Source organism: Carcharodon carcharias, chromosome 3 (assembly GCF_017639515.1).
Source record: "Carcharodon carcharias isolate sCarCar2 chromosome 3, sCarCar2.pri, whole genome shotgun sequence".
NCBI classification, from domain to species: domain Eukaryota; kingdom Metazoa; phylum Chordata; class Chondrichthyes; order Lamniformes; family Lamnidae; genus Carcharodon; species Carcharodon carcharias.
The window spans coordinates 168073151-168093330 of NC_054469.1; the positions used below are offsets into that span (position 1 = coordinate 168073151).

Sequence of the window (20180 nt, forward strand, 5' to 3'; positions counted from 1 at the left end):
TAATTCCATGGTTCCTTATGCTCATTAACATGCGGACCTGCTGAGTATGTATTTAAACCTCCATTAAACATTTAGCATAATATGTTCTTAGAAGGAACAATACACTTAAAATATATCAATTTACAAAAAGTCTTTGATATATAAAGAGGCTGATGAATTGTTGGCCCAGTTGCGTAGTGGTAGAGTATCTGATCCATGCAGTAGGACTGAACATCAATTCAATTTTCACTATCATTTGAACAAATCTACCCTTTATGGATCTTATTAGTTAACTACATTTAAACTGGTTATACTCTTAACAGGATCTCAGCATAGTGTTACGAGTCTCATGGAACTACAAGCAAAGTAATTTACTAAACAACTCCCAAATGAACCAACAAGATTTGGATTCTGTAACTTTTACTTTAATGTAAATCAGAACCAATGAAACTTAAACATGAATTAACAAGCAAATGATACTTGGAATAAAAAGGTAAATTTAAATTTAAACGGTCATTACAACAAATATGCCTTAGACAACCATGACCAGAAGCACCCACAGCACTTCCTGGAAACATGTGGCACTATGTGCAGTTCCAAAGTTCTCTAACTCAGCCTTGGTACATAGGATCTCTCATTTTCCTACTCAATTGATTTTTTTTTTCCCCTTGAATTACGTTTACTGGAAGCCATATTCCATTAAAGGTCCCCTGAGACAGTTGTCAGCCAAATGGCACACACCCACAGAACTTCCTTGGCTAGGTTTATGACAGTCTTCCTGGCACTGTTTCCCCAGAGACTCCTTTATCTACCCCCTTAATAAACCCCATTTAAATCCCGTTGAACGGTCTGGCCGACTCTGACAAAACTGAAGCAGGAGCAGTAAAATTATCCAATTTACGATTCCTGTTCGAACCCTGCCTTCGGCTTTCTGTCCTGTTTGACTGTATTACGCACAGCTACTGCAAGTGTATCTTGTCCATTCTCCTTTCCACTGTGGCTGCCCTTTGTCTGCAGCTCTTCTTTATGTCTGGCTACATGACTTTTGTATGTTAACTTCCTTCCAGTTCAAGGGTCATCAGGTCGCATTTCCTATTATTGAAGAAAATTTCAAATGATCCATTTACTATTGATGCAAACTTTTTGAAGTCCTTTTAAAACATTCTTAAAACAAATTACAGATTCCACAGATGGTTTAACGGAATTCAACATTTTTCCTTATTATACTGCTTCCAGGTCAAAGGTCATCACAGGTAGCTTGATTAAAATACTCTCTTGTTCACTCCAATTTTGCAGGTGAGATTGAATTTCAAATAGAGCCCACTAACAAAACTTGTTTTATAACATTGCTGATTTCTACAATACAGTTGTGTGATTAGTCATGTCCTGTCTGATTTAATCATGGAAAGCTGAAGAACAAATTCCTTACAATTAAGAGATTTTTAAGGGGAGAAAAAAAATGTCTAAAGAAATTAATTCATCATTCTGTCTTTTCATCATTCATTTTTGAGAAGATGCATGTCACCTGTACAATTCCATTTGCTGCACAGTTCAATTCTCTGGACTCATACATTCTTTCATCCTCCTCTTTTTTCATTCATTCATGTGATGTGCACTTTGCTGGCTGGGCCAGCATTTATTAACCATCCCTAATTGCCCTTGAGAAGGAGGTGGTGAACTGCCTTCTTGAACCGCTGCAGTCCATGTGGTGTAGCTACATCCACAGTGCTGTTAGGAAGGGAGTTCCAGGATTTTGACCCAGCGGCAGTGAAGGAACGGTGATATATTTCCAAGTCAGGATGGTGAGTGACTTGGAAGGGATCTTCCAGGTGGTGGTGTTTCCATCTATCTGCTGCCCTTGTCTTTCTAGATGGTAGTGGTCGTGGATTTGGAAGGTGCTGTCAAAGGAGCCTTGGTGAATTCCTGTAGTCCATCTTGTAGATGGTACACACTGCTGCCATTGTGCATCGGTGGTGGAAGGAACGAATGTTTGTGGATGTGGTGCCAATCAAGTGGGCTGTTTTGCCCTGGACGGTGTCAAGCTTCTCAAGTCTTTTTGGATCTGCACTCATCCAGGCAAGTAGAGAGTATTCCATCACACTCCTGACTTGTGCCTTGTAGATAGTGGACAGGCTTTGGGGAGTCAGGAAGTAAGTTACTCATCGCACAATTCCTAGCATCTGACCTGCTCTTGTAGCTACAGTATTTATATAGCTAGTCCAGTTCAGTTTCTGGTCAATGGTAATCCCCAGGATATTGATAGTGGGGGATTCAGTGGTGGTAATGCCATTGAACATGAAAGAGTGATGGTTGGATTCTCTCTTGTTGGAGATGGTCATTGCCTGACACTTGTGTGATACGAATGTTACTTGACACTTGTCAGCCCAAGCCTGGATTTTGTTCAGGTCTTGCTGCATTTGGACATGGGCTGCTTCATTATCTGAGGAGTCATGAATGGTGCTGAACATTGTGCAATCATCAGTGAACATCCTCACTTCTGACCTTATGATGGAAGGAAGGTCATTGATGAAGCAACTGAAGATGGTTGGGTCAAGGAACTCCTGCGGTGATGTCCTGGAGCTAAGATGACTGGCCTCCAATAACCACAACCACCTTCCTTTGTGCTAGGTATGACTCCAACCAATGGAACGTTTTCCCACTGATTCCCATTGACTCATTTTGCTAACGCTCTTTGATGCCATACTCTGTCAAATTTGGCCATGATGTCAAGGGCAGTCACTTTCACCTCATCCCAGGAGTTCAGCTCTTTTGTCCATGTTTGAACCAGGGCTGTAATAAGGTCAGGAGCTAAGTGGCCCAGGCAGAACCCAAACTGAGCATCAGCGAGCAGGTTATTGCTAAGCAAGTGCCACTTGATAGCACTGTTGATGACCCCTTCCATTATCTTACTAATGGTGGAAAGTAGACTGATGGGACAGTAATTGGCCGAGTTGGATTTGTCCTGCTTTTTGTGTACAGGGCATACTTGGGCAATTTTCCACATAGTCAGGTAGAGGCCAGTGTTGTAGCTGCACTGGAACAACTTAGATAGGGGCCCGGCAAGTTCTGGAGCACAAGTCTTCAGTACTATTACTGGAATATTGTCAGGGCCCATAGCCTTTGCAGTATCCAGTGCCTTCAGCCATTTCTTGATATCATGTGGAGTGAATCGAATTGGCTGAAGACTGGCATCTGTGATGCTGGGGATCTCCGGAGAATGCCGAGATGAATTATCTACTCGGAACTTCTGGCTGAAGTTTGTAGCAAATGCTTCAGCCTTAACATTTGCACTGCTGTGCTAGGCTCCTCCATCATTGAGGTTGGGGATATTTGTGAAGTCTTCTCCTCCAGTGAGTTATTTAATTGTCCACCACCATTCACAACTAGATGTGGCAGGACTGCAGAGCTTAGATCTGATACGTTGGTTGTGGGATCGCTTAGCCCTGTCTATCACTTGCTGCTTATGCTGTTTGGCACACAAGTAGCCCTGTGTTATAGCTTCACCAGGTTGACACCTCATTTTTAGGTATGCCTGATGCTGCTCCTGGCATGCCCTCCTGCACTCTTCATTGAACCAGGGTTGATCCCCTAGCTTGGTGCTAACGGTAGAGTGGAGGATATGCCAGGCCATGAGGCTACAGATTGTGTTTGAGTACAATTCTGCTGCTGCTGATGGCCCACAGCGCTTGTGGCTACCTAGTCTTGAGTTGCTAGATCTGTTCGAATTTTATTCCATTTAGCAAGGTGGTAGTGCCACACAACATGATGGGGAGTATCTTCAATGTGAAGGCAGGACTTCGTCTCCACAAGGACCATGCGGTGGTCACTCCTAGCGATACTGTCATGGACAGATGCATCTGCGGCAGGCAGGTTGGTCAAGAAGATGTTTTTCTTTCTTGTTGGTTCCCTCACTACCCAGCAACTGTGTAATTTAGGACTTGTTCAGCTAGGCCACTAGTGGTGCTATCGAGCTACTCTTGATGATGGACATTGAAGTCTCCCACCCAGAGCACATTCTGCATCCTTGCCGTCCTCCAAGCAATGTTCAACATGGAAGAGCATTGATTCATCAGCTGAGGGAGGGCAGTAGGTGGTAATCATAACATAACCAGGGATGGTGATGGTGGTGTCTGGGACATCTATGAGGATGACTATGTTGCTTAACTGGTCTGTGAGACAGCTGTTCACCAGCCCCCAGTAATGAGGACTTTGCAGAGTCAACAGGGCTGAGATTGCCGTTATTGTTTCAGGTCCCTAGGTTGACACTGGCTGGTCTGTCTGGTTTCTGGTTTCATTCTTTTTTTGTGACTTTATAGTGGTTTGTTACAACTGAGTGGCTTTAAGAGTCAACCGCATTGCTGTGGGTCTGGAGTCACACATAGGCCAGACCAGGTAAGAATGGCAGATTTGCTCCCCTAAAGAACATTAGTGAACCAGATGGGTTTTTACAACAATCGACAATGGTTCCATGGTCATCATTCAACTTTTAATTCCAGGTTTTTATTGCATTCAAATTCCTCCATCTGCCATGCAGATTTGAACCCAGGTTCCCAGAGCATTACCCTGGGTCTCTGGATTGCTAGCCCAGCGACAATACCACTACTCCATCACCTTCCCATCTTTCCCCTGCTCTAAGATTCAAATCATTTTGGAATTAAAATCTGACAGCTGTTTGTGCTTCCTGATTGCCCTAGCAGTCACGATGTTAATGATCACCAACTCAAATGAATATTTCTTGAGTTTTTTTTTTTAATTGTCAACTGACTGAGGGACAATATTGAGGGGAAATGAGCTGTTTATGCAACACTTGTGAACTATTTTAACTTCTAATATTACATTTAAAATGTTTCATATTGTGTGTTTATGTGGTTACTTTGCACCACCGCACCAACTTTTACAAGTTCACTAATGCTGTTATAGTATCAATAAGATGTTATATTGGTACACCATAAGTGAGAGAGGTAAGTGAAGACAATGTAACTGTGCAATATTATATATTTTTGTATATGTCATTTTAAATTGAATATATATTACACTATTATATAAATTATACAGCAAAGAAACAGCTCATTCAACCCAACAAACCTGTCCATGTGAGTCATTTCCCATTGCAACTGTTTCATCTCAATCACCATTTTTTTAATATACAAGTAGAGAAAATGTTGGAAGAAGTCAGCATCTGTGGCGAGAGAAACAGAGTTAACATTTTGAGTCTGTATCACTCTTCTTCAGAGCTAAAGAGAAGTAGAAATGTGATGGAATTTATACTGTTTAAGGGGGGGTGGAGCAGGTGAAGCAAGATAGAAGGCCAGCAATAGGTGGGGACTAAAGGAGAGATTGACAAAGATGTCATGGATGAAAAGACAAAGGGGGTGTTAATGGTAGTGGTAAGGGCTAAGGAGGGTGCTGATAGTGACATAAGCAGGCAGAATGTGTGAATAACAGAACAAGGGTCAGCACCCTGAGAGTGGTCTCCCTTAGCCGCCATCTATCACTGACCTTCTATCTAGCTGCACTTGCTCCATGACCCCCCCTAAACAGTATAAATTCCATCACATTTCTACTTTTCTTTGGCTCTGAAGCAGATTCATATGGATTCAAAACATTAACTCTGATTAGAATTTTCCCCCCATCGGCGGGGTTGTGCTGGGGTGGGCACGGGCCTAATCGGCGGCCCCAATCAGGTCCATGCCACCATTTTACGTGGGCGGGCCAATTAAGGCCCACCCAGTATGATGTGCTGAAGCGCTGAGCGCTCCCTGTGCTGGGGGGTGTTCCCTGAGTCGGGGCCTGTGCTTATGTGCGCCAAAGAGTGCAGAAAACTCCCTAAGGCACAGAGCTGCTTCAAGGAGATTAGTTTAAGTTCCAAAAATTTTAATAAAGAAATAAAAAATTTTAAGACCTGTCCTCTCATGAGCTGGGACATGTCAATGAAATTTAATGAAAACATTTATTTAATTAATAAGTCCTTCATGAAACCTCATCCCGCCCGTGGATGAGGTTCCATGAAAAATGTAAAGGCCGCCTGGGTTCTTCGTCTGCCTGGCAACCCTAAGGTTGGATGGGCAGCTTTCTCAATAGGCTTAATTAGTTCATTAATGGCCTTAACAGTCCTTTGATAGTTCGGTGGGCGCACGGCCAAGTCAGCTGCGTGCCCGCTAACATGAAAATCTAAATGACACGCAGTGACATCAGGATGCATGCTCGATGTCACCCCATTTCATTTTACGCCTCAGTGAGTGGGCCCCACCCCTGCTCGCCAAGCCAAAGATTCAGCCCTCTGATTCTCTCTCCACAAATGTTGTCAGAACTTCTGAGTTTTTCCAGCATTTTTTTGTTTTTATTTCAGATTTCCAGCATCTGCAGTATTTTGCTTTTAGCATTTATTTTTTACATCCTTTCTCTCATTTACTGGTCTTGTTTCATTTTGAAAGCACCAAACTATCTGCCTCAATCACTTCCTCTGGTAGCAAGTTCCACTCCACATTCTAACTGTTCTTAAAGCAAAGACATGTTGCTTTATTTCTCTATTAGATTCAATGGTAACTATTTTGCAATTTTGGCCTCTAGTTTTGGATTCTTCCACAAGTGGAAACATTCCCTCTACATCTATGCTATCCAGTCCATTAATGATTTCATAAACCTCTTTCAGATCTCTTCTAAGTCATCTCTTTTCTAAAACAAAAGCCTCAACCTGTTCAGTATTCCCTGATCGCTACCATCCTTCTAAAGCTTTTTTGGATTTGCTCCAGTACTTCTGTCATTTTTATCGGGTGGAAACTCAAACTGTACATAGTTCTTTAAGTGCAATCTCACCAGAGTCCTATACAAATTTAACATAACTTTCCAACTTTTGGAACCCATGCCCCTGGAAATTAATCCCAGCATTTTGTTAGCATTTCTAATTGCTTAGCTGACCTGCAATGCTGCTTTTAATGATTTCTTCACCTATATCCCCACATCTCTTTACTCCTTTCTCCCATTCGGTTTCTTATTTTCCAAGCTGTAGATGATATTTCTACTTTTCCAACCAAAGTGCATCACCTCACATTTATCTATGCTGATGTTCATTTTCCACTCAACTGCCCAGCCTGCAAGTTTTCTAATGCCTCCTTGCTCAATGCTGCACTCTTCCGCAGTGTTATACCTCCAGTTTTATATCATCTGCTTTTTTATATTGATTGACTTATTCCTAAGTCCATGTCATTATTGTAAGCATTTCCAACACCAGTTAATTTGGGGTGCTGCATCATATTGTGGACATGTTGAACAGTCAATGCATCTGCCTATGATTGAAGTGTTTTTTTCCCCTAATAGCCATTTGATTCAGAATGATTATTCCCAGTGCCACTGCTGATAAGGAAACTGATTTGGAGGAATTCACCCTAAAGGAGAGCAATGTCAACTGACTGAGCAGCATGAGAGGAAAGTGGTTTGTGAGGCTTGACAAAGAAGGAAGGTGAATCAGCCCAAGGGGTCTATGGTGCCAGCTGGCTGGGGGCATGGATTTTTTTGCAAGGACATGCTTAGAGGTATTTATGTCAGCTGACTATAAGATGTACTCGGTCTGTAAATCAGTGGGTGCACTATGTGGTTGGTTATCATGTCCTTCAACCATGGGAGTATCATGGTGGGAACATCCTGATTGAGATGTTACTCCATGGATGTTACAGCAACACTCCGCTACCCACAGATGAAGTATTAACTCCTGTGCAGAATTTATTGAACATGTGTGAATCAGACAGAGCTTGTAATTAAACTAACCATCATGCAAATGTTGCAGAGTTAGTGAACCCAAGAGCTACTGCACAGCATAGATGTGACAGTTGGTTCATTCACTAGGATTATAATTACATTTGGGATCACTCTATCAAAATGAAAAAGAAAGCATTGAAACATATCAAACTAGGCCCAAATATTTGAATTGAAATGAAGGCTTACAAAGATCCAACTTCCTGCACAGCCATTCAACAAACACAGTCTGGATGTTAACAATAAGAAATCCCTTCTCATGTATGCTTACTGAAGGTAACTCTATACACCTTGACAATCATGTATGCTATGCAAGTGACCATATGTGACATTGGGTGAAGTTGTTTTGTGTCAATCTAGGGGTTTGATGTTCTATAAAACATGACAAATTAAACACAAAGATTTTTCAGTCATGAATTTATTTAATTAATGAGAATACTTCAGAGAACAACCAGTTTCTTGTCAAAAATGTTTTTTGCAAGATTGATTATAATAAATCTTTTAAAGTTGTGTAGGTGCTGGCAGTACAGTGCAACTGTACAATTTACTATTTAGAGTACAATCATTTTTCTTAGCAGTCAACAAATACCAATTCATCCTTCTTATTTATATGGGCAGGTTGCTATTTTACTGCACGGAATCATTCACTGTTAACAGACCTCGTACAAGGATACTACCAGGCTGTTTTACAATATATATCTATCATTGTAAGTTTAGGAACTTGTTTCTCTATGTTAACTGCAACTATTCAATGCAATTTTAGCAGCTTTATGATATGGTAGTGTCTTGACAAATATCACCGTTGCATAAATTGTGTTTTCTATCCTATGCGCGCTCTTATGAAACTTGCTTCCTTTAACAGTGCAGTTTTGGTTGCGTCCCCTATTTAATCCTGAAACCCAGAATTTGCACCCACCAATTAAACAACTACATCGATTCCGCATACTATTTGCCATGTGATGATGATCAATCCATGTAATTCAGAACTGATGCTCAAAAGACCTCAGAGATTTTTGATTTTTTTTCTTTGTAGTGTTCCCAGAAATCTTTCACATGAAGTTGGGATGACCCGAATTTTAGATCCATCCAATATAATCTGCTGTCTTTAAACTCGCGTCCACCATTTACTTTTCTGGCGGTGGAGTCTTAATTTGCAGGATATTTAAAACAAGTATACGTATAACGTAAACCATGTTCTGCGTAGGGTGCACAAACAGCAGAAATGATCCTATTAAATGTCTTTTTTGTTTGAATACTTACAGAACTATAATCTTCGAGATATTTAAGAACGTTGTGGTGCAGACAAGAAGGATGTCATTTTACGTCCGAAAATGCAATGTATGTATTCTGCTTTTAATGTGAAACCTCATTTGATGAAGCTAATGAAGGTGAGTCAAGTGTATTAGCCTGAATAGGGGTCAGTTTTTATTTGTTTTAAATATCATTTAAGATTTCCAAGGTCTGTATTAAACTGAGCTAAATGTATTTCTCGTCCAGAGGATTTAAACACGGCTATATATATATATATATAATATATATAATATATTTGAAAGAAATGACTGAAGTCCCTACAGCAAAGGAATTGACCCTGAACTCTATGAACATCATTTTTCTGCCATCAGTTGCATAGACTGTGCCAGCGACAATGAGTGTAACAGGAAGAGGGGGAAGATTCACACAGTCTAATCATAATTTGGGAATTAAAGGCCTGACATTGGCCAGTGCTGAATGACAGCGCAGCCATGATATAACTCCTATGCATATATCCACCCTGCTACTCGCTGTATTATGCTGCTAACAGTGTGCATATGCAACCTGTCACAATCTGGTAGCAAAAACAGTGATTGCAAACCAACCATGTGTAATGTTATTTTAAATAGTAGTATAGATGTATCTATAGCTTCAAAAGTATAGAACACAATATTCAGAAGAGATGGGCTTGTATATCTAATGAATCTTATAAATTGTCTCGACAAGTAAGTTTAACAAGAGCTGATATACGAAAACAGAAAATCAAAATCGCCTGCCAAAGTTAATCCAATCACTTTACTGATTAACAATAAATATAATTCAAAACATCGGTGTAAAGATATCTTCGAGCTGATACTTGAGTTTTTTTTTTCTCAGAGGCATGCTCCATAAATTCAGTTTAATGATCAGATTGCTGACGGTCCTGACAGACATGTAAAACAATATTGACAGGATAGGTCCGAAGGTAAACCCTAGGGCTGTTTGAATCACGGATTAATACCTTGATCATATTGTATTGATCAGCCCTGTCTAAATGTCATCGTTTCTGTCATGAATACCGAGAAAGGAGCTACAGGCGCATTCCTGTTTAAGAAATGCATTTGGTGCTCCGGCGCAGCGGTCTCTGAAAAGGGGGACACTGAGTCTCAAAAAGTTTGAGTCTATTTTGATGCTTGGATCAAGGAAGAGATAACATCCTCCGTACTTTAACGTTTTATTTGCTGAAAAGGTCGTGACAGGAACATTGTTTTAAATTCAGAATGTGGAATTTTTTTGAGATGGCTGAACTTTGGTAAAATTGGTAATAATGTGTCCATTATTCGGATCACAGGAGCTCCTCCTAAGGCAATGTTGTATCTTTAAGGAGAGTGAGGCAAGGAGCTATGCAGCTTCAGTACGTCACTGTTTTACTGGAGTGTTTCTGGAGCTCAGGCGCTGAAAACACTTCCCGAATTGTGAAACACATAGAGAGGGAATGGGGAATGCCTGCATCAGCTCTCTGTCTGTGCAAACACCACTGGTAAGACCTGCAGACCTTACACATAGGCCGCAGCGACGGTTCAACTTTACCCCCGCATGCCAATGGAGATGTGCGATCGCTAAACCCAGAGCAGGAATAAGTAACCAAAAAAAAGGGGCCATCCATTCATCTCCTGGACGTGCTTAACTGTTCCCTGTTGCTTGTGTAAATACTTAAAAAATACATAAATCATTTTTAAACTTTTGAGAAGTCGTATTGATCCGTCACAAAGTAGTGTATGTATTTCAGGAAAAAAACATGGACTCTCTATGGTGTAAGTACAGTTTTGGGAAAGAATGCTTAACTTGCTGAGAAGCGCTATTATTAAGAATGTGAGATTTAATGCAATAAAATGAAACAAGTTCCGGAGTAGTGGTTTTTATTTATTTCTATGTATTAATACTGACTAATTCATCTAGACAGTTCTTTGTTAAGGTCCCATTGATATAATGAGTGTCCATCAACCCCATCTCGGTGTTTCAGGAGATCATCTGTTCAAACAAGGGTCACATTACGAGTAGCAATAGCTTAACTTTTGACTTCAGATGGCAAAGCAGTGAAAAGCGCCCGAGAGTTATGTATGGAATGAATGAGGCTCAGCTTGGCGGGGCATGAATTAAAACTGAGGTTACATTACATCGTGTTCATTGAAAGCTAATTATTGTGATGCTGTAAAATGTGCATTAACTATATATTCGAATCATTGAAAAAAATCTGGCCTTGCAAAAGTCTGGTTCAAGTTGGTGACTCAAAAATTCTTCTGACGGTCTAAGTATTCTGGAATTTGGAGTGGTTCAATTTCAGTGGCAAGTTTACTCTAATAACATGTCCTCTTTGACCCGTGCTGTCTACTTTTAACATGTTTTTGTGGCTAAACTCCCTTTCCCTACCCTTTTGGAATGGGAGTGTGCAATAGGAGAGGTGGTGTTAACTGCAAGGGATGAATATGTCCTGGAGGACAGGAAGAGTGAGAGTGAGGGACTAGTCACTAACTGATCGTCTTGGTGTTCAGCTCCGTGTCACAGCCCTAAATGGACAACATGTACAGCTCACTTTATTTGTCAGCAAGTGTCACGTTTGCTTTACATCTTTAACATGAACAACTCTGACTGTTTCAGGGAACCCTTGGTGCTGTTTTAGTGTAAAAGCATATGCTGATGTACCTGAATATTTCATAGGACTCCCCAACAACACCATAAAGCCAGGAGATTCAGGAAGTCTACTGAAAGGATCTCACCTTAAAGGAACCTTGGACTCCATCGAGTTGAATCAAAAGTTTTACAGAATTAATGCATTTAATGAGCTGATTTTCCAAATATTATTATTTTACCTAAAATGAAGCTATGGATTAATATAACTTTAAAAAAATCAAACTTAAATCTGCGTGTGTTCTTTATAAAATGTTCTTTATACAGTTCCCCGTGCATTCATGTTAATGATGTTACAAGAATGGGGCGATAATTTGCAGTATTGTTTTATTCTTATTTCGGCTATTACAAAACATTAATCTTTAAAGTCAACAAGAAGTTAAAGGATAATAATTTATGGATGTTGTTGATAATTCTTCAATATACCCATTCGATCTCAGAACGTATCGTGAGCACGATTTCAAACATTCTGGCTTTGTATTTCAATTATTATCTCCTTTTGTGTCTGGAGGTGTCATTAAATCTCGCCATCTCACTAAAACAGTTTGATATGAAACCACTTGACACGGGTGACCTGCGCTCTGAAAAGCGTATGTGTTCCATTACTAGGATCTCGTGTGCTCATTCGTGCATTGATAATAGATGTTTAATAGGTTTGTGCGCAGTTTAGTAGCCGATTGTATCTTGGAATCTTCTCTGGGACCATCACCTTTCAGAGGCGTCAAGAGATATGTGCAAACACTAAGCTCTCGCTGCCGTCTCATGCAGTCTCGCCCCTTGCTGTCTCCCTCTTCGTTCTTTCGGCCTATTTCAGAACTTAAAGATTGCCTTTCTCATAACGTGAAAGGAAACCAGTCCGTCACCAGTTTTACAAACATTCTCATTTTGCAATTCAATTATTATGTCCTTTACGTTCGCATATGTCAGTACATAATTGTCTTACTGAGATTTGTGTCGGATCACACAGGGTTAAACATTTTAACGGTCAACAGTAATATTATCCCACGCCCACTGATATATTGCAAAAGACCTGAACCTTGGACAATAGTATCTGAAATAATTAAAAAAATATAGTGAAATTAATTAAAGAATTAAAGAGTGCATTACCTATCTTTACAATTCTCAAGTGGCCTCTGTGCTGGTACGTAGAAGGCAATGACATCAAGACTCACTGGGAAGGGTAAATGTGTTTGTAAGTAAACGATTGCAGCGATGTGCGTGCAAATGGTGAAATATTGTGCACCTGTAGAAATGCATTCCCGTGTTGAAGGTATGATATTGCACTAGAGTATATCATCTGAAAGCTCGGGTTGCAATTACTGTTCCCAGATTAAATGATTTTAAAACTTCCTTTGCTATTTGTGAGTTAATTTCCGCAAAGGAGAATGTTATTTTAAAACTTTTTAATGACCTTTTCAGCTTCTTGCAGATCACCTATAAATCTAATTGGAAGATAGCGATCTATACAGTTTGAAACATTCAACTGCACGTGTCTTCATACTGTAAAACCCCACGGTCGCGGATCCCTTTGGATATTTTAAATGCAGGTAATTTTCATTTTTTTTTAAAACCTAATATGTCAAAATACTGTTTTACAAAGGCTAACTCAATTTGAGAACACGTACTTTCATCTGTAAATTGAAGCAATTATGCGGGAGATATTATATTATGTAGACTGTGTTCTCTGGATAGTCATCAATCACCCACTATCGAGCTGTCAAAGCGGGCAGATTCGTTTCTTGAAGGCAGTCTTCCAGCTGGGGAGAATAGTAGAACATCATCATTAATTAGAGTGTGACCCCGCGGCTATTCACATGTCTGAACCCATGAACATTCGAGCAAGTCTACACACCATGGGTTGTACAGAAACGTGCTATTAAATACCACCAAAGCAAGACGCGATTTAAGGTGAAGAGTTTCTTCACGTTTATCTGTTGCAGAAAGTCAGACATGTCTACATATCTGTGTCCATAGATATCTTCAGATAGATAACATCCGAATCTAAAGAGAAAGAGAAGAACGATTCACAGTATTAATCCAGGACTATAACATTAGTTCGTTCATAATGATTGTGTCAACATACATAAACACGAATCTAGTGAATAATCTTCTGAAGTCCCTGTGTTTATTCTGTGCCAGTGTCAAGCTTCTGTGACACACTATTCACACACACAGGGGAAAACTTTTACCTTCAATTCATATAAAAGAAACGGGGAAATTCAGTGTTTCATAAATCACTAGCACGACAGCGTCTTGCAAAAATGTATAAATATGCCGGTTATTTATTATGTACTATAAATCTTGTACTTCCTGGGCAATTGTTCTATTAATGGACAAGACAGCTCTTACCTATTGTAGCTTAGTGATCGGATACATCTTTGAAACCTAACACTTTACATATAAAAACACATATGTTACCTAATACATCCAGAATATATCTCTTCCCATTGCAGTCAGGATATTTATTTAACTGACTAACTGCTGGTTTAAGTAGTACAGTAGCGAGTATGAGTGTATTGAAATATGGTGGAGCTCACTGTTGCTCTGACTGCTGACTTTCCTACCCTCTATTACTGAAGTACAATAGGGTGGAGCACAAGTTGCAGCTGTTCATTAATATGTTTCTAATTAAATTCAGTTCCTTCCCCAGCGATCAGCGAACAACTATTAACCCAATAGTATGGGCCACACTTTGAGCAGCCATTTCCACACAGTGTAACACGATTGTAACAATGGTCGTGGCTAAATTAGTATAAATACCATATTCTGCTCAATTACCTTGGAATTCACATTGAGGCTATACTTAACTCGGGGCTGTTCTTTCGCATTTATATTTGAAACATTTGTGGGTTTTTTTCCCCCCCGTGAAGGTATCTTGGAGTTAGACTGGAGGCTTTTTAAAGCTGGCTTTATCTGACGTCATGCCTACTGATATTAACTAAGTTCACTGGCAGAACACTTTCTCTGTATCTGACTCGCTATCTTTGTGTGTTTCCCCGCTGCAAAACGATTCATTTTTCTAAACCAACTGTAACGCCCAGTCATCTTGCAAAACGAGATTCTTAAGCTAGCGTAGTTCAGTATAGGGAAGAAAAAAAAAGTTTTTAAGCTGTATGTAAATAAATTAAATGTGCCGTTTTCCTTCGCCCTATCGAGCATCTAGGAGCCTGTGCGCTTGCCAATCAATTGGTACGGTGGAACCGAGCAAGGCTGCAATAGCGTGGAGATCAGGCGTCTCTCTCTCTCTCTCTTTTCTGAATGTTGGGAGCCTTGGACAATGTCGTACCCACAGTTCGGATATCCCTACACATCAGCACCTCAGGTATGTCATATCGATCCTTCAATTTCTTTGATCGCATTCAAGGGACTAATTGATTGCTAGTGGCCGTTTCAGCTTTTCAACATTGCTTTGCCCAGAGGCTGATCTTGAATTCATTTCAATACGGATAAATTGTGACGTGGCTTAAGTTTACTGTCCATAATAATAAATGCATGCGTAATTGGAAGGAGCGAAGTTGATCTAAAGAGACGTGTTTTCAGTATTGGGGAAAATAAGAACATTCGATAGGGCGATATAAAGGAGTCCCAGTGGAGATATTCAGCAGAAACGATCCCCCAATTTATATATGTTTTTATTATTTGTTTTTTTTATATATAGTTCCTGATGACCACCAATCCCCTGACTACGTGCTGTGAGTCAAGCGGCAGGACGCTGGTGGATTCAGGGGCTGCCGCCTCTGCTCAAACCCCTGTCTATTGTCCCATGTATGAGAGCAGGCTGCTGGCCACAGCCAGACATGAGCTCAACTCAGCTGCTGCCCTCGGAATGTATGGGAGCCCGTATGCCACCAACCAGGGATATGGCAACTATGTCACCTATGGGACAGAACCCTCTGCTTTCTATTCATTGGTAAGTAATCCTCTGATCACTATTATTATCACCGTCAATTAGGCTTGAGCAAAACAAACTGCCCATGCTTCAACATTGAAGGCTTTAGTGTCAGGTCAGCCCTTTGATCTAGATTGATAATTGTTTTTCCTTTAATTCAGAACAATTATTTAAATCGACATTAGTAAATTGCAAGAGTTCCATGTTAAAACGCAGTAACCGTGTGCTGCATTGTAATATAGTCGAGTAACTTGATCCTAAAGTAAAATTGAGAATTCCTGGGAGTTAACTTACACCATTAACTGTTAGGTAATATCTCACCATTATTATACAGCACATTCTCTGTGGCTAAAGCGCCGCCAATGTTTTATTAGTAGTTTTATGAACATTGTTATTATTATTATCACCTAACATTGAACGTTTACCTGACACCTGCCTTAAGATCATAACTACTCATAGATATAAGTATTCATTCACATTTCGCAGTTCTCAATTGAAGGGCCTATCCTTCATATGTATAGATCTGTGAGATATGTATAGCAATGAACATGTATCACAGAATTAGAACACGGCTATGCAATTTGGAAGCATTTGTGGACAGTGCATTTTGTTTAATTATGCATTTTGGCAAATGGCATCTTCGGTCCCGCAAGCCTATTTATGTACTGAGAAATATAGCTCAATTATGTTATGAATACAACTGCCAGAAAAGTGCCATTTATAACTGGACGTGGCATGATGGATCAATTGCCAAACACAGGAGTTACCCTGTAAGGATTAGCAATTTGAAAACATGCAAATAAAAGCATTACAGAAATTGAGGTTCGACAACATAAGTAGATCAGAACCTGAAATAAGCTGCTTCATGTTTTTCCAACGTTTACACCTTAGCCTCAGGTTGATCTTAGATTTGAACAAAATGAATATATCGATGTAAAGCATTAAAAAAAACTTGACCTGTACATAAATTCCAGGTGATCCTAGTGTTGTTGCTGCTTATCTGATTGTAGCATGCCATTGTTTGTGCAGTTTTAATGCCAAGTGTTCTTCAGACGCTGCTTTTTTTTGCTGATCAAAACAATCAGCGCAGAGTTTTCCATTAAATAAAAGTGCTGGTAATGAAGTCAAGATGTGCCAACATGTCTCTTTCAGAGTCCTTTTGACACCAAGGATGCAGCAGGATCTGCGCATGCGGGAATCACCCAGGCAGCTGCCTATTATCCATATGATCCTAGCTTGGGACAGTATCAGTATGACAGGTGCGCAAGAAGATCATCCTAGTCCAAAGCATTTGCACTCATGATCATAGTAATAACATTTTAAAAATTACTGGAAACATACACCTAGCAGCCATTTGTGAGAGGTGGACGTATGTGTAAATGTGTATAACTTTTGAACTACTTTAAATACGCAATATTAAGAAAAACAACCTGCAGTTTTCTTGAAAATGCCAAAAAAAAAGCAAATTGGCTTTTCAGTGCAGCTACATCAAAATTACTGTGAAACGGAAAGAAAGGTGGCTGCTTGGGTTCTGAATTGCTCGTGATTTATTTCTTAGTTTGATTAAAAGTTCTCATTTTTGAAACTACCTTTTGTGCGGTAGTGCCTGTATCTTATATATAGAACATATTAATAGTGTGTGTACCTGTACAGTTATTAGTTCCAAGACTGTCAAAAAACCACTTAAGTCACTTTAACGCTTCAAGCCCACTGCTTGTGTGTGACCTTTCCCGGCGAAGTTTCATTAAATATTGACGTGGAGCTGAGTGTCTTACTTTAACGCATTTAACTGTTTTATCTTAGAAGGAAGGGACATGATTGTACAGTGAACTGTATTTGGGGGAACCATACTGTTTTATTAGTATGTCGAATGAACAAGAACGTTTCGACAGGCTTAGAGAAAGTGAATGCACTAGAAATCAAACTGGGAGATGCGACGGTCTGACTACAGCCACGTTTCCTCCTCAGCTCTCTTTTACTCCTTTGCTCTCACCTCTGTAACACTTGTTCATCTAGCAATTTTTCAGTAGCCCGAGCATTTTATGCTGCCATTTAATTTAGCTGGCGCCCGTTCAATCGTATCTTTTATCACAACGGGGATCAATATTATATTTCAAAAGCTTACCCGCCACTGTCAGCTAAATAAATGATAGAAGTAAAGTGAAAGTAAATGTGCACTGTACATGATCTTTACACATGGCGCATAGAGGCGAGTTACTTATGTTTTACATTCCACTCATTGATTATGGCAAGTGAAACATAGACCTTACCTTTTCAAGGCAGAACAGAATGTAGAGAGAATAAAATGGCAGCGATAATACCTGAACAACAGGAAAGCCGGAGGTGCGAAATCTTTAGTTTTCAAAGATTCCATACCCCAGAAATGTGTTTGTGGGCATGTTTTATTACGTTTTTAATATTGTTACTGCATTTCAATCCATTTGTGTTTATCAACGCTTATTGGCCAAATACTGGGCTTATAAAATGGCATACTCTAGTGCACCATGGCACTCCACGCTCAGAACAAATTCAAAGTGGATAACTGAACAGGTCTGCATAATGATGGTCTGTTGTTTATTCATTTTAAATTATTCTTTAACACACATAGATATGGTGCGGTGGATGCGGGAGCCAGGCGTAAAAATGCAACCCGGGAAACCACCAGTACGCTGAAAGCTTGGCTGCAGGAGCACAGGAAGAACCCGTACCCGACCAAAGGAGAGAAGATCATGCTGGCCATCATCACCAAGATGACCCTGACCCAGGTCTCCACCTGGTTCGCCAACGCCAGGAGGAGACTCAAGAAAGAGAATAAAATGACCTGGTCGCCCAGGAATAAATGCACCGATGACAAGAAATCTTACGATGAGGAAGAAGATGAAAGTCCAAACGATAAAAGCCCGCAAGATAAACACAATGATGGTTCGCTTTCACTGTATTCTCTCTGGTAGACGTGCATAAGCGTATAACACTAAATAATGTACTTAACTCTTTATAGTTAAATGATATGCCTCGCATATATAAAAATGTCGCTGGCAAACCAGAAGTCAAGAATATTTATATCTATATTAATTCAAAATGTTATGAAACAATGAAGAAAAATAGGAATAAAAGCGTCACAGCTTCTAGCCAGTTTTTGTTTAATGCAAGCATATGATAAACGTTTAAATCAATTAGAACGCACTTCAAAACTTATCCTCACATTTCTGGAACTGTATTTTTGACAGATCCCACGTGCAAAGAAGACAAAGAGCTGCAGCTGAGTGACCTCGATGACTTTGATGGGATGGAGACAGAAAGTGATGAGTGTGAATTGAAAGGCCCATTTCAGCAAATGGACAGCAATCAGATCAGGGTCTCCGATTGCCCGACTGACCAGTGCAAGAAGTTCTCTTTAAAGATCCCCCTGCCAACACCGGTAGATCGCCATTCTGAAAAGGTCAAGGATTGTCTCAAGCGAGTGATAGCTAATTCCGAGCAAGACCTACTGGCAGGAAGACAGAGAGGATGCGAGTCCAAGCTTTGCTTCCAGCAGCAGCAGCAGAGTCAGCAGATGCTCGAGAACAAGCCGCGGATCTGGTCCCTAGCTCAAACAGCTACTTCTTTGAGCCAAACTGAATATCCATCTTGCATGTTGAAACGGCATCAACAGGCCATCTCCTCCTCGCCTCCCTTGACCTCTATGCCTGCCACCGTGGTGGATAGACAAGATTCCCCAGTAACCACCCTAAGGAATTGGGTGGATGGGGTTTTCCACGACCCTCTACTCAGACACAGCACTTTGAACCAGGCACTAACCAACACCACCGTTTCCTGGGCCACCACCAAAGGTGCTTTCTTGGATACAGAGGCAATGGGACGTTCTTTGGGAACTCCTACAAATATGATTAAAGGACAGCTCACAGGCTTACCCCAACAAGAAACTAATAAGGACCTCTCAGCATTTCCTAAAACAGGAAACAAAATGTTTTGTTCATAACAAATCCAGATGGTATGGACTTTTTTTCGGGAGCCTTGTGGTGGGGCTACGAAGAGGCAAACTTTAACTTTGAGACGTTCTATTCACAAACCCAGCCCGTCTTTTATTAGAACTTTATATATTTCATCACTGTTTTAAGCGTTTCACAAAATAACTGCAGTTATTTCAAGAGCTCTTTAACTGAATAGTGCTGTGTAATTTATTCAAGTCCATGTTGGAAAGCACGTCTAAACTATAGTATAGACATATCGGTTACGTTTACAATCCCAGAGTTTACAGGAGTTGGGTACCATGGGTTGGAATTCGCAGTCTGCTTGAAAGCATGCAAATATAATTCCCCGAAAATCCAGTTTTGGAAAAAAATATTTATGCTACCATCAAGCTCTGCCAATGGATCACAAGCAACACTTATTAAAAGTTTACACCATTGCACAATTCTTTGGCTTTAAAACATACGAGAATATATGTTAAACATATGTGCACTGAAATAAATGTGCTCTTTTAGAGGTAACGAACGAGTGTTGTCTGGTTACATTATGGACAGAGAGAATGATGTAAGGTCGAGTCAAAGCGATACTGCTTCAATTTCTCTTTTGAAAGTTATATCACATTAACTGGACGTTCCCACAAACCATATTATTCGCTTTGCATGTTTTAGGTACT

General features: G+C 40.2%; 1 protein-coding gene and 1 long non-coding RNA gene across 8 annotated transcripts; one reads left to right on the forward strand and one right to left on the reverse strand.

Moving 5' to 3' along the window:
• Window positions 1-464: 464 nt before the first annotated feature.
• Window positions 465-16693, reverse strand: LOC121275714. The gene is made up of 4 exons (XR_005942555.1): window positions 16496-16693; window positions 13502-13650; window positions 12757-13406; window positions 465-1071 (listed from the first exon to the last, which is right to left on the reverse strand). It is a non-coding gene; the product is annotated as an uncharacterized LOC121275714 (long non-coding RNA).
• On the forward strand, window positions 10379-19925 carry LOC121275713 (iroquois-class homeodomain protein irx-4-like). 7 transcript variants are annotated; one of them, XM_041183302.1, is made up of 7 exons: window positions 10379-10501; window positions 13069-13196; window positions 14806-14971; window positions 15308-15559; window positions 16691-16797; window positions 18147-18460; window positions 18766-19925. In XM_041183302.1, exons 3-7 carry the CDS (start codon window positions 14927-14929, stop codon window positions 19515-19517), a joined length of 1470 nt encoding a protein of 489 aa, XP_041039236.1. In that variant the 5' UTR covers window positions 10379-10501; window positions 13069-13196; window positions 14806-14926; the 3' UTR covers window positions 19518-19925. The 7 variants fall into 7 exon arrangements, with proteins under 7 accessions (XP_041039236.1, XP_041039231.1, XP_041039234.1 ...); XM_041183297.1 differs by having other exon boundaries at window positions 14813-14971; XM_041183300.1 differs by lacking the exon at window positions 10379-10501 and adding an exon at window positions 10675-10775 and having other exon boundaries at window positions 14813-14971.
• Window positions 19926-20180: the final 255 nt, after the last annotated feature.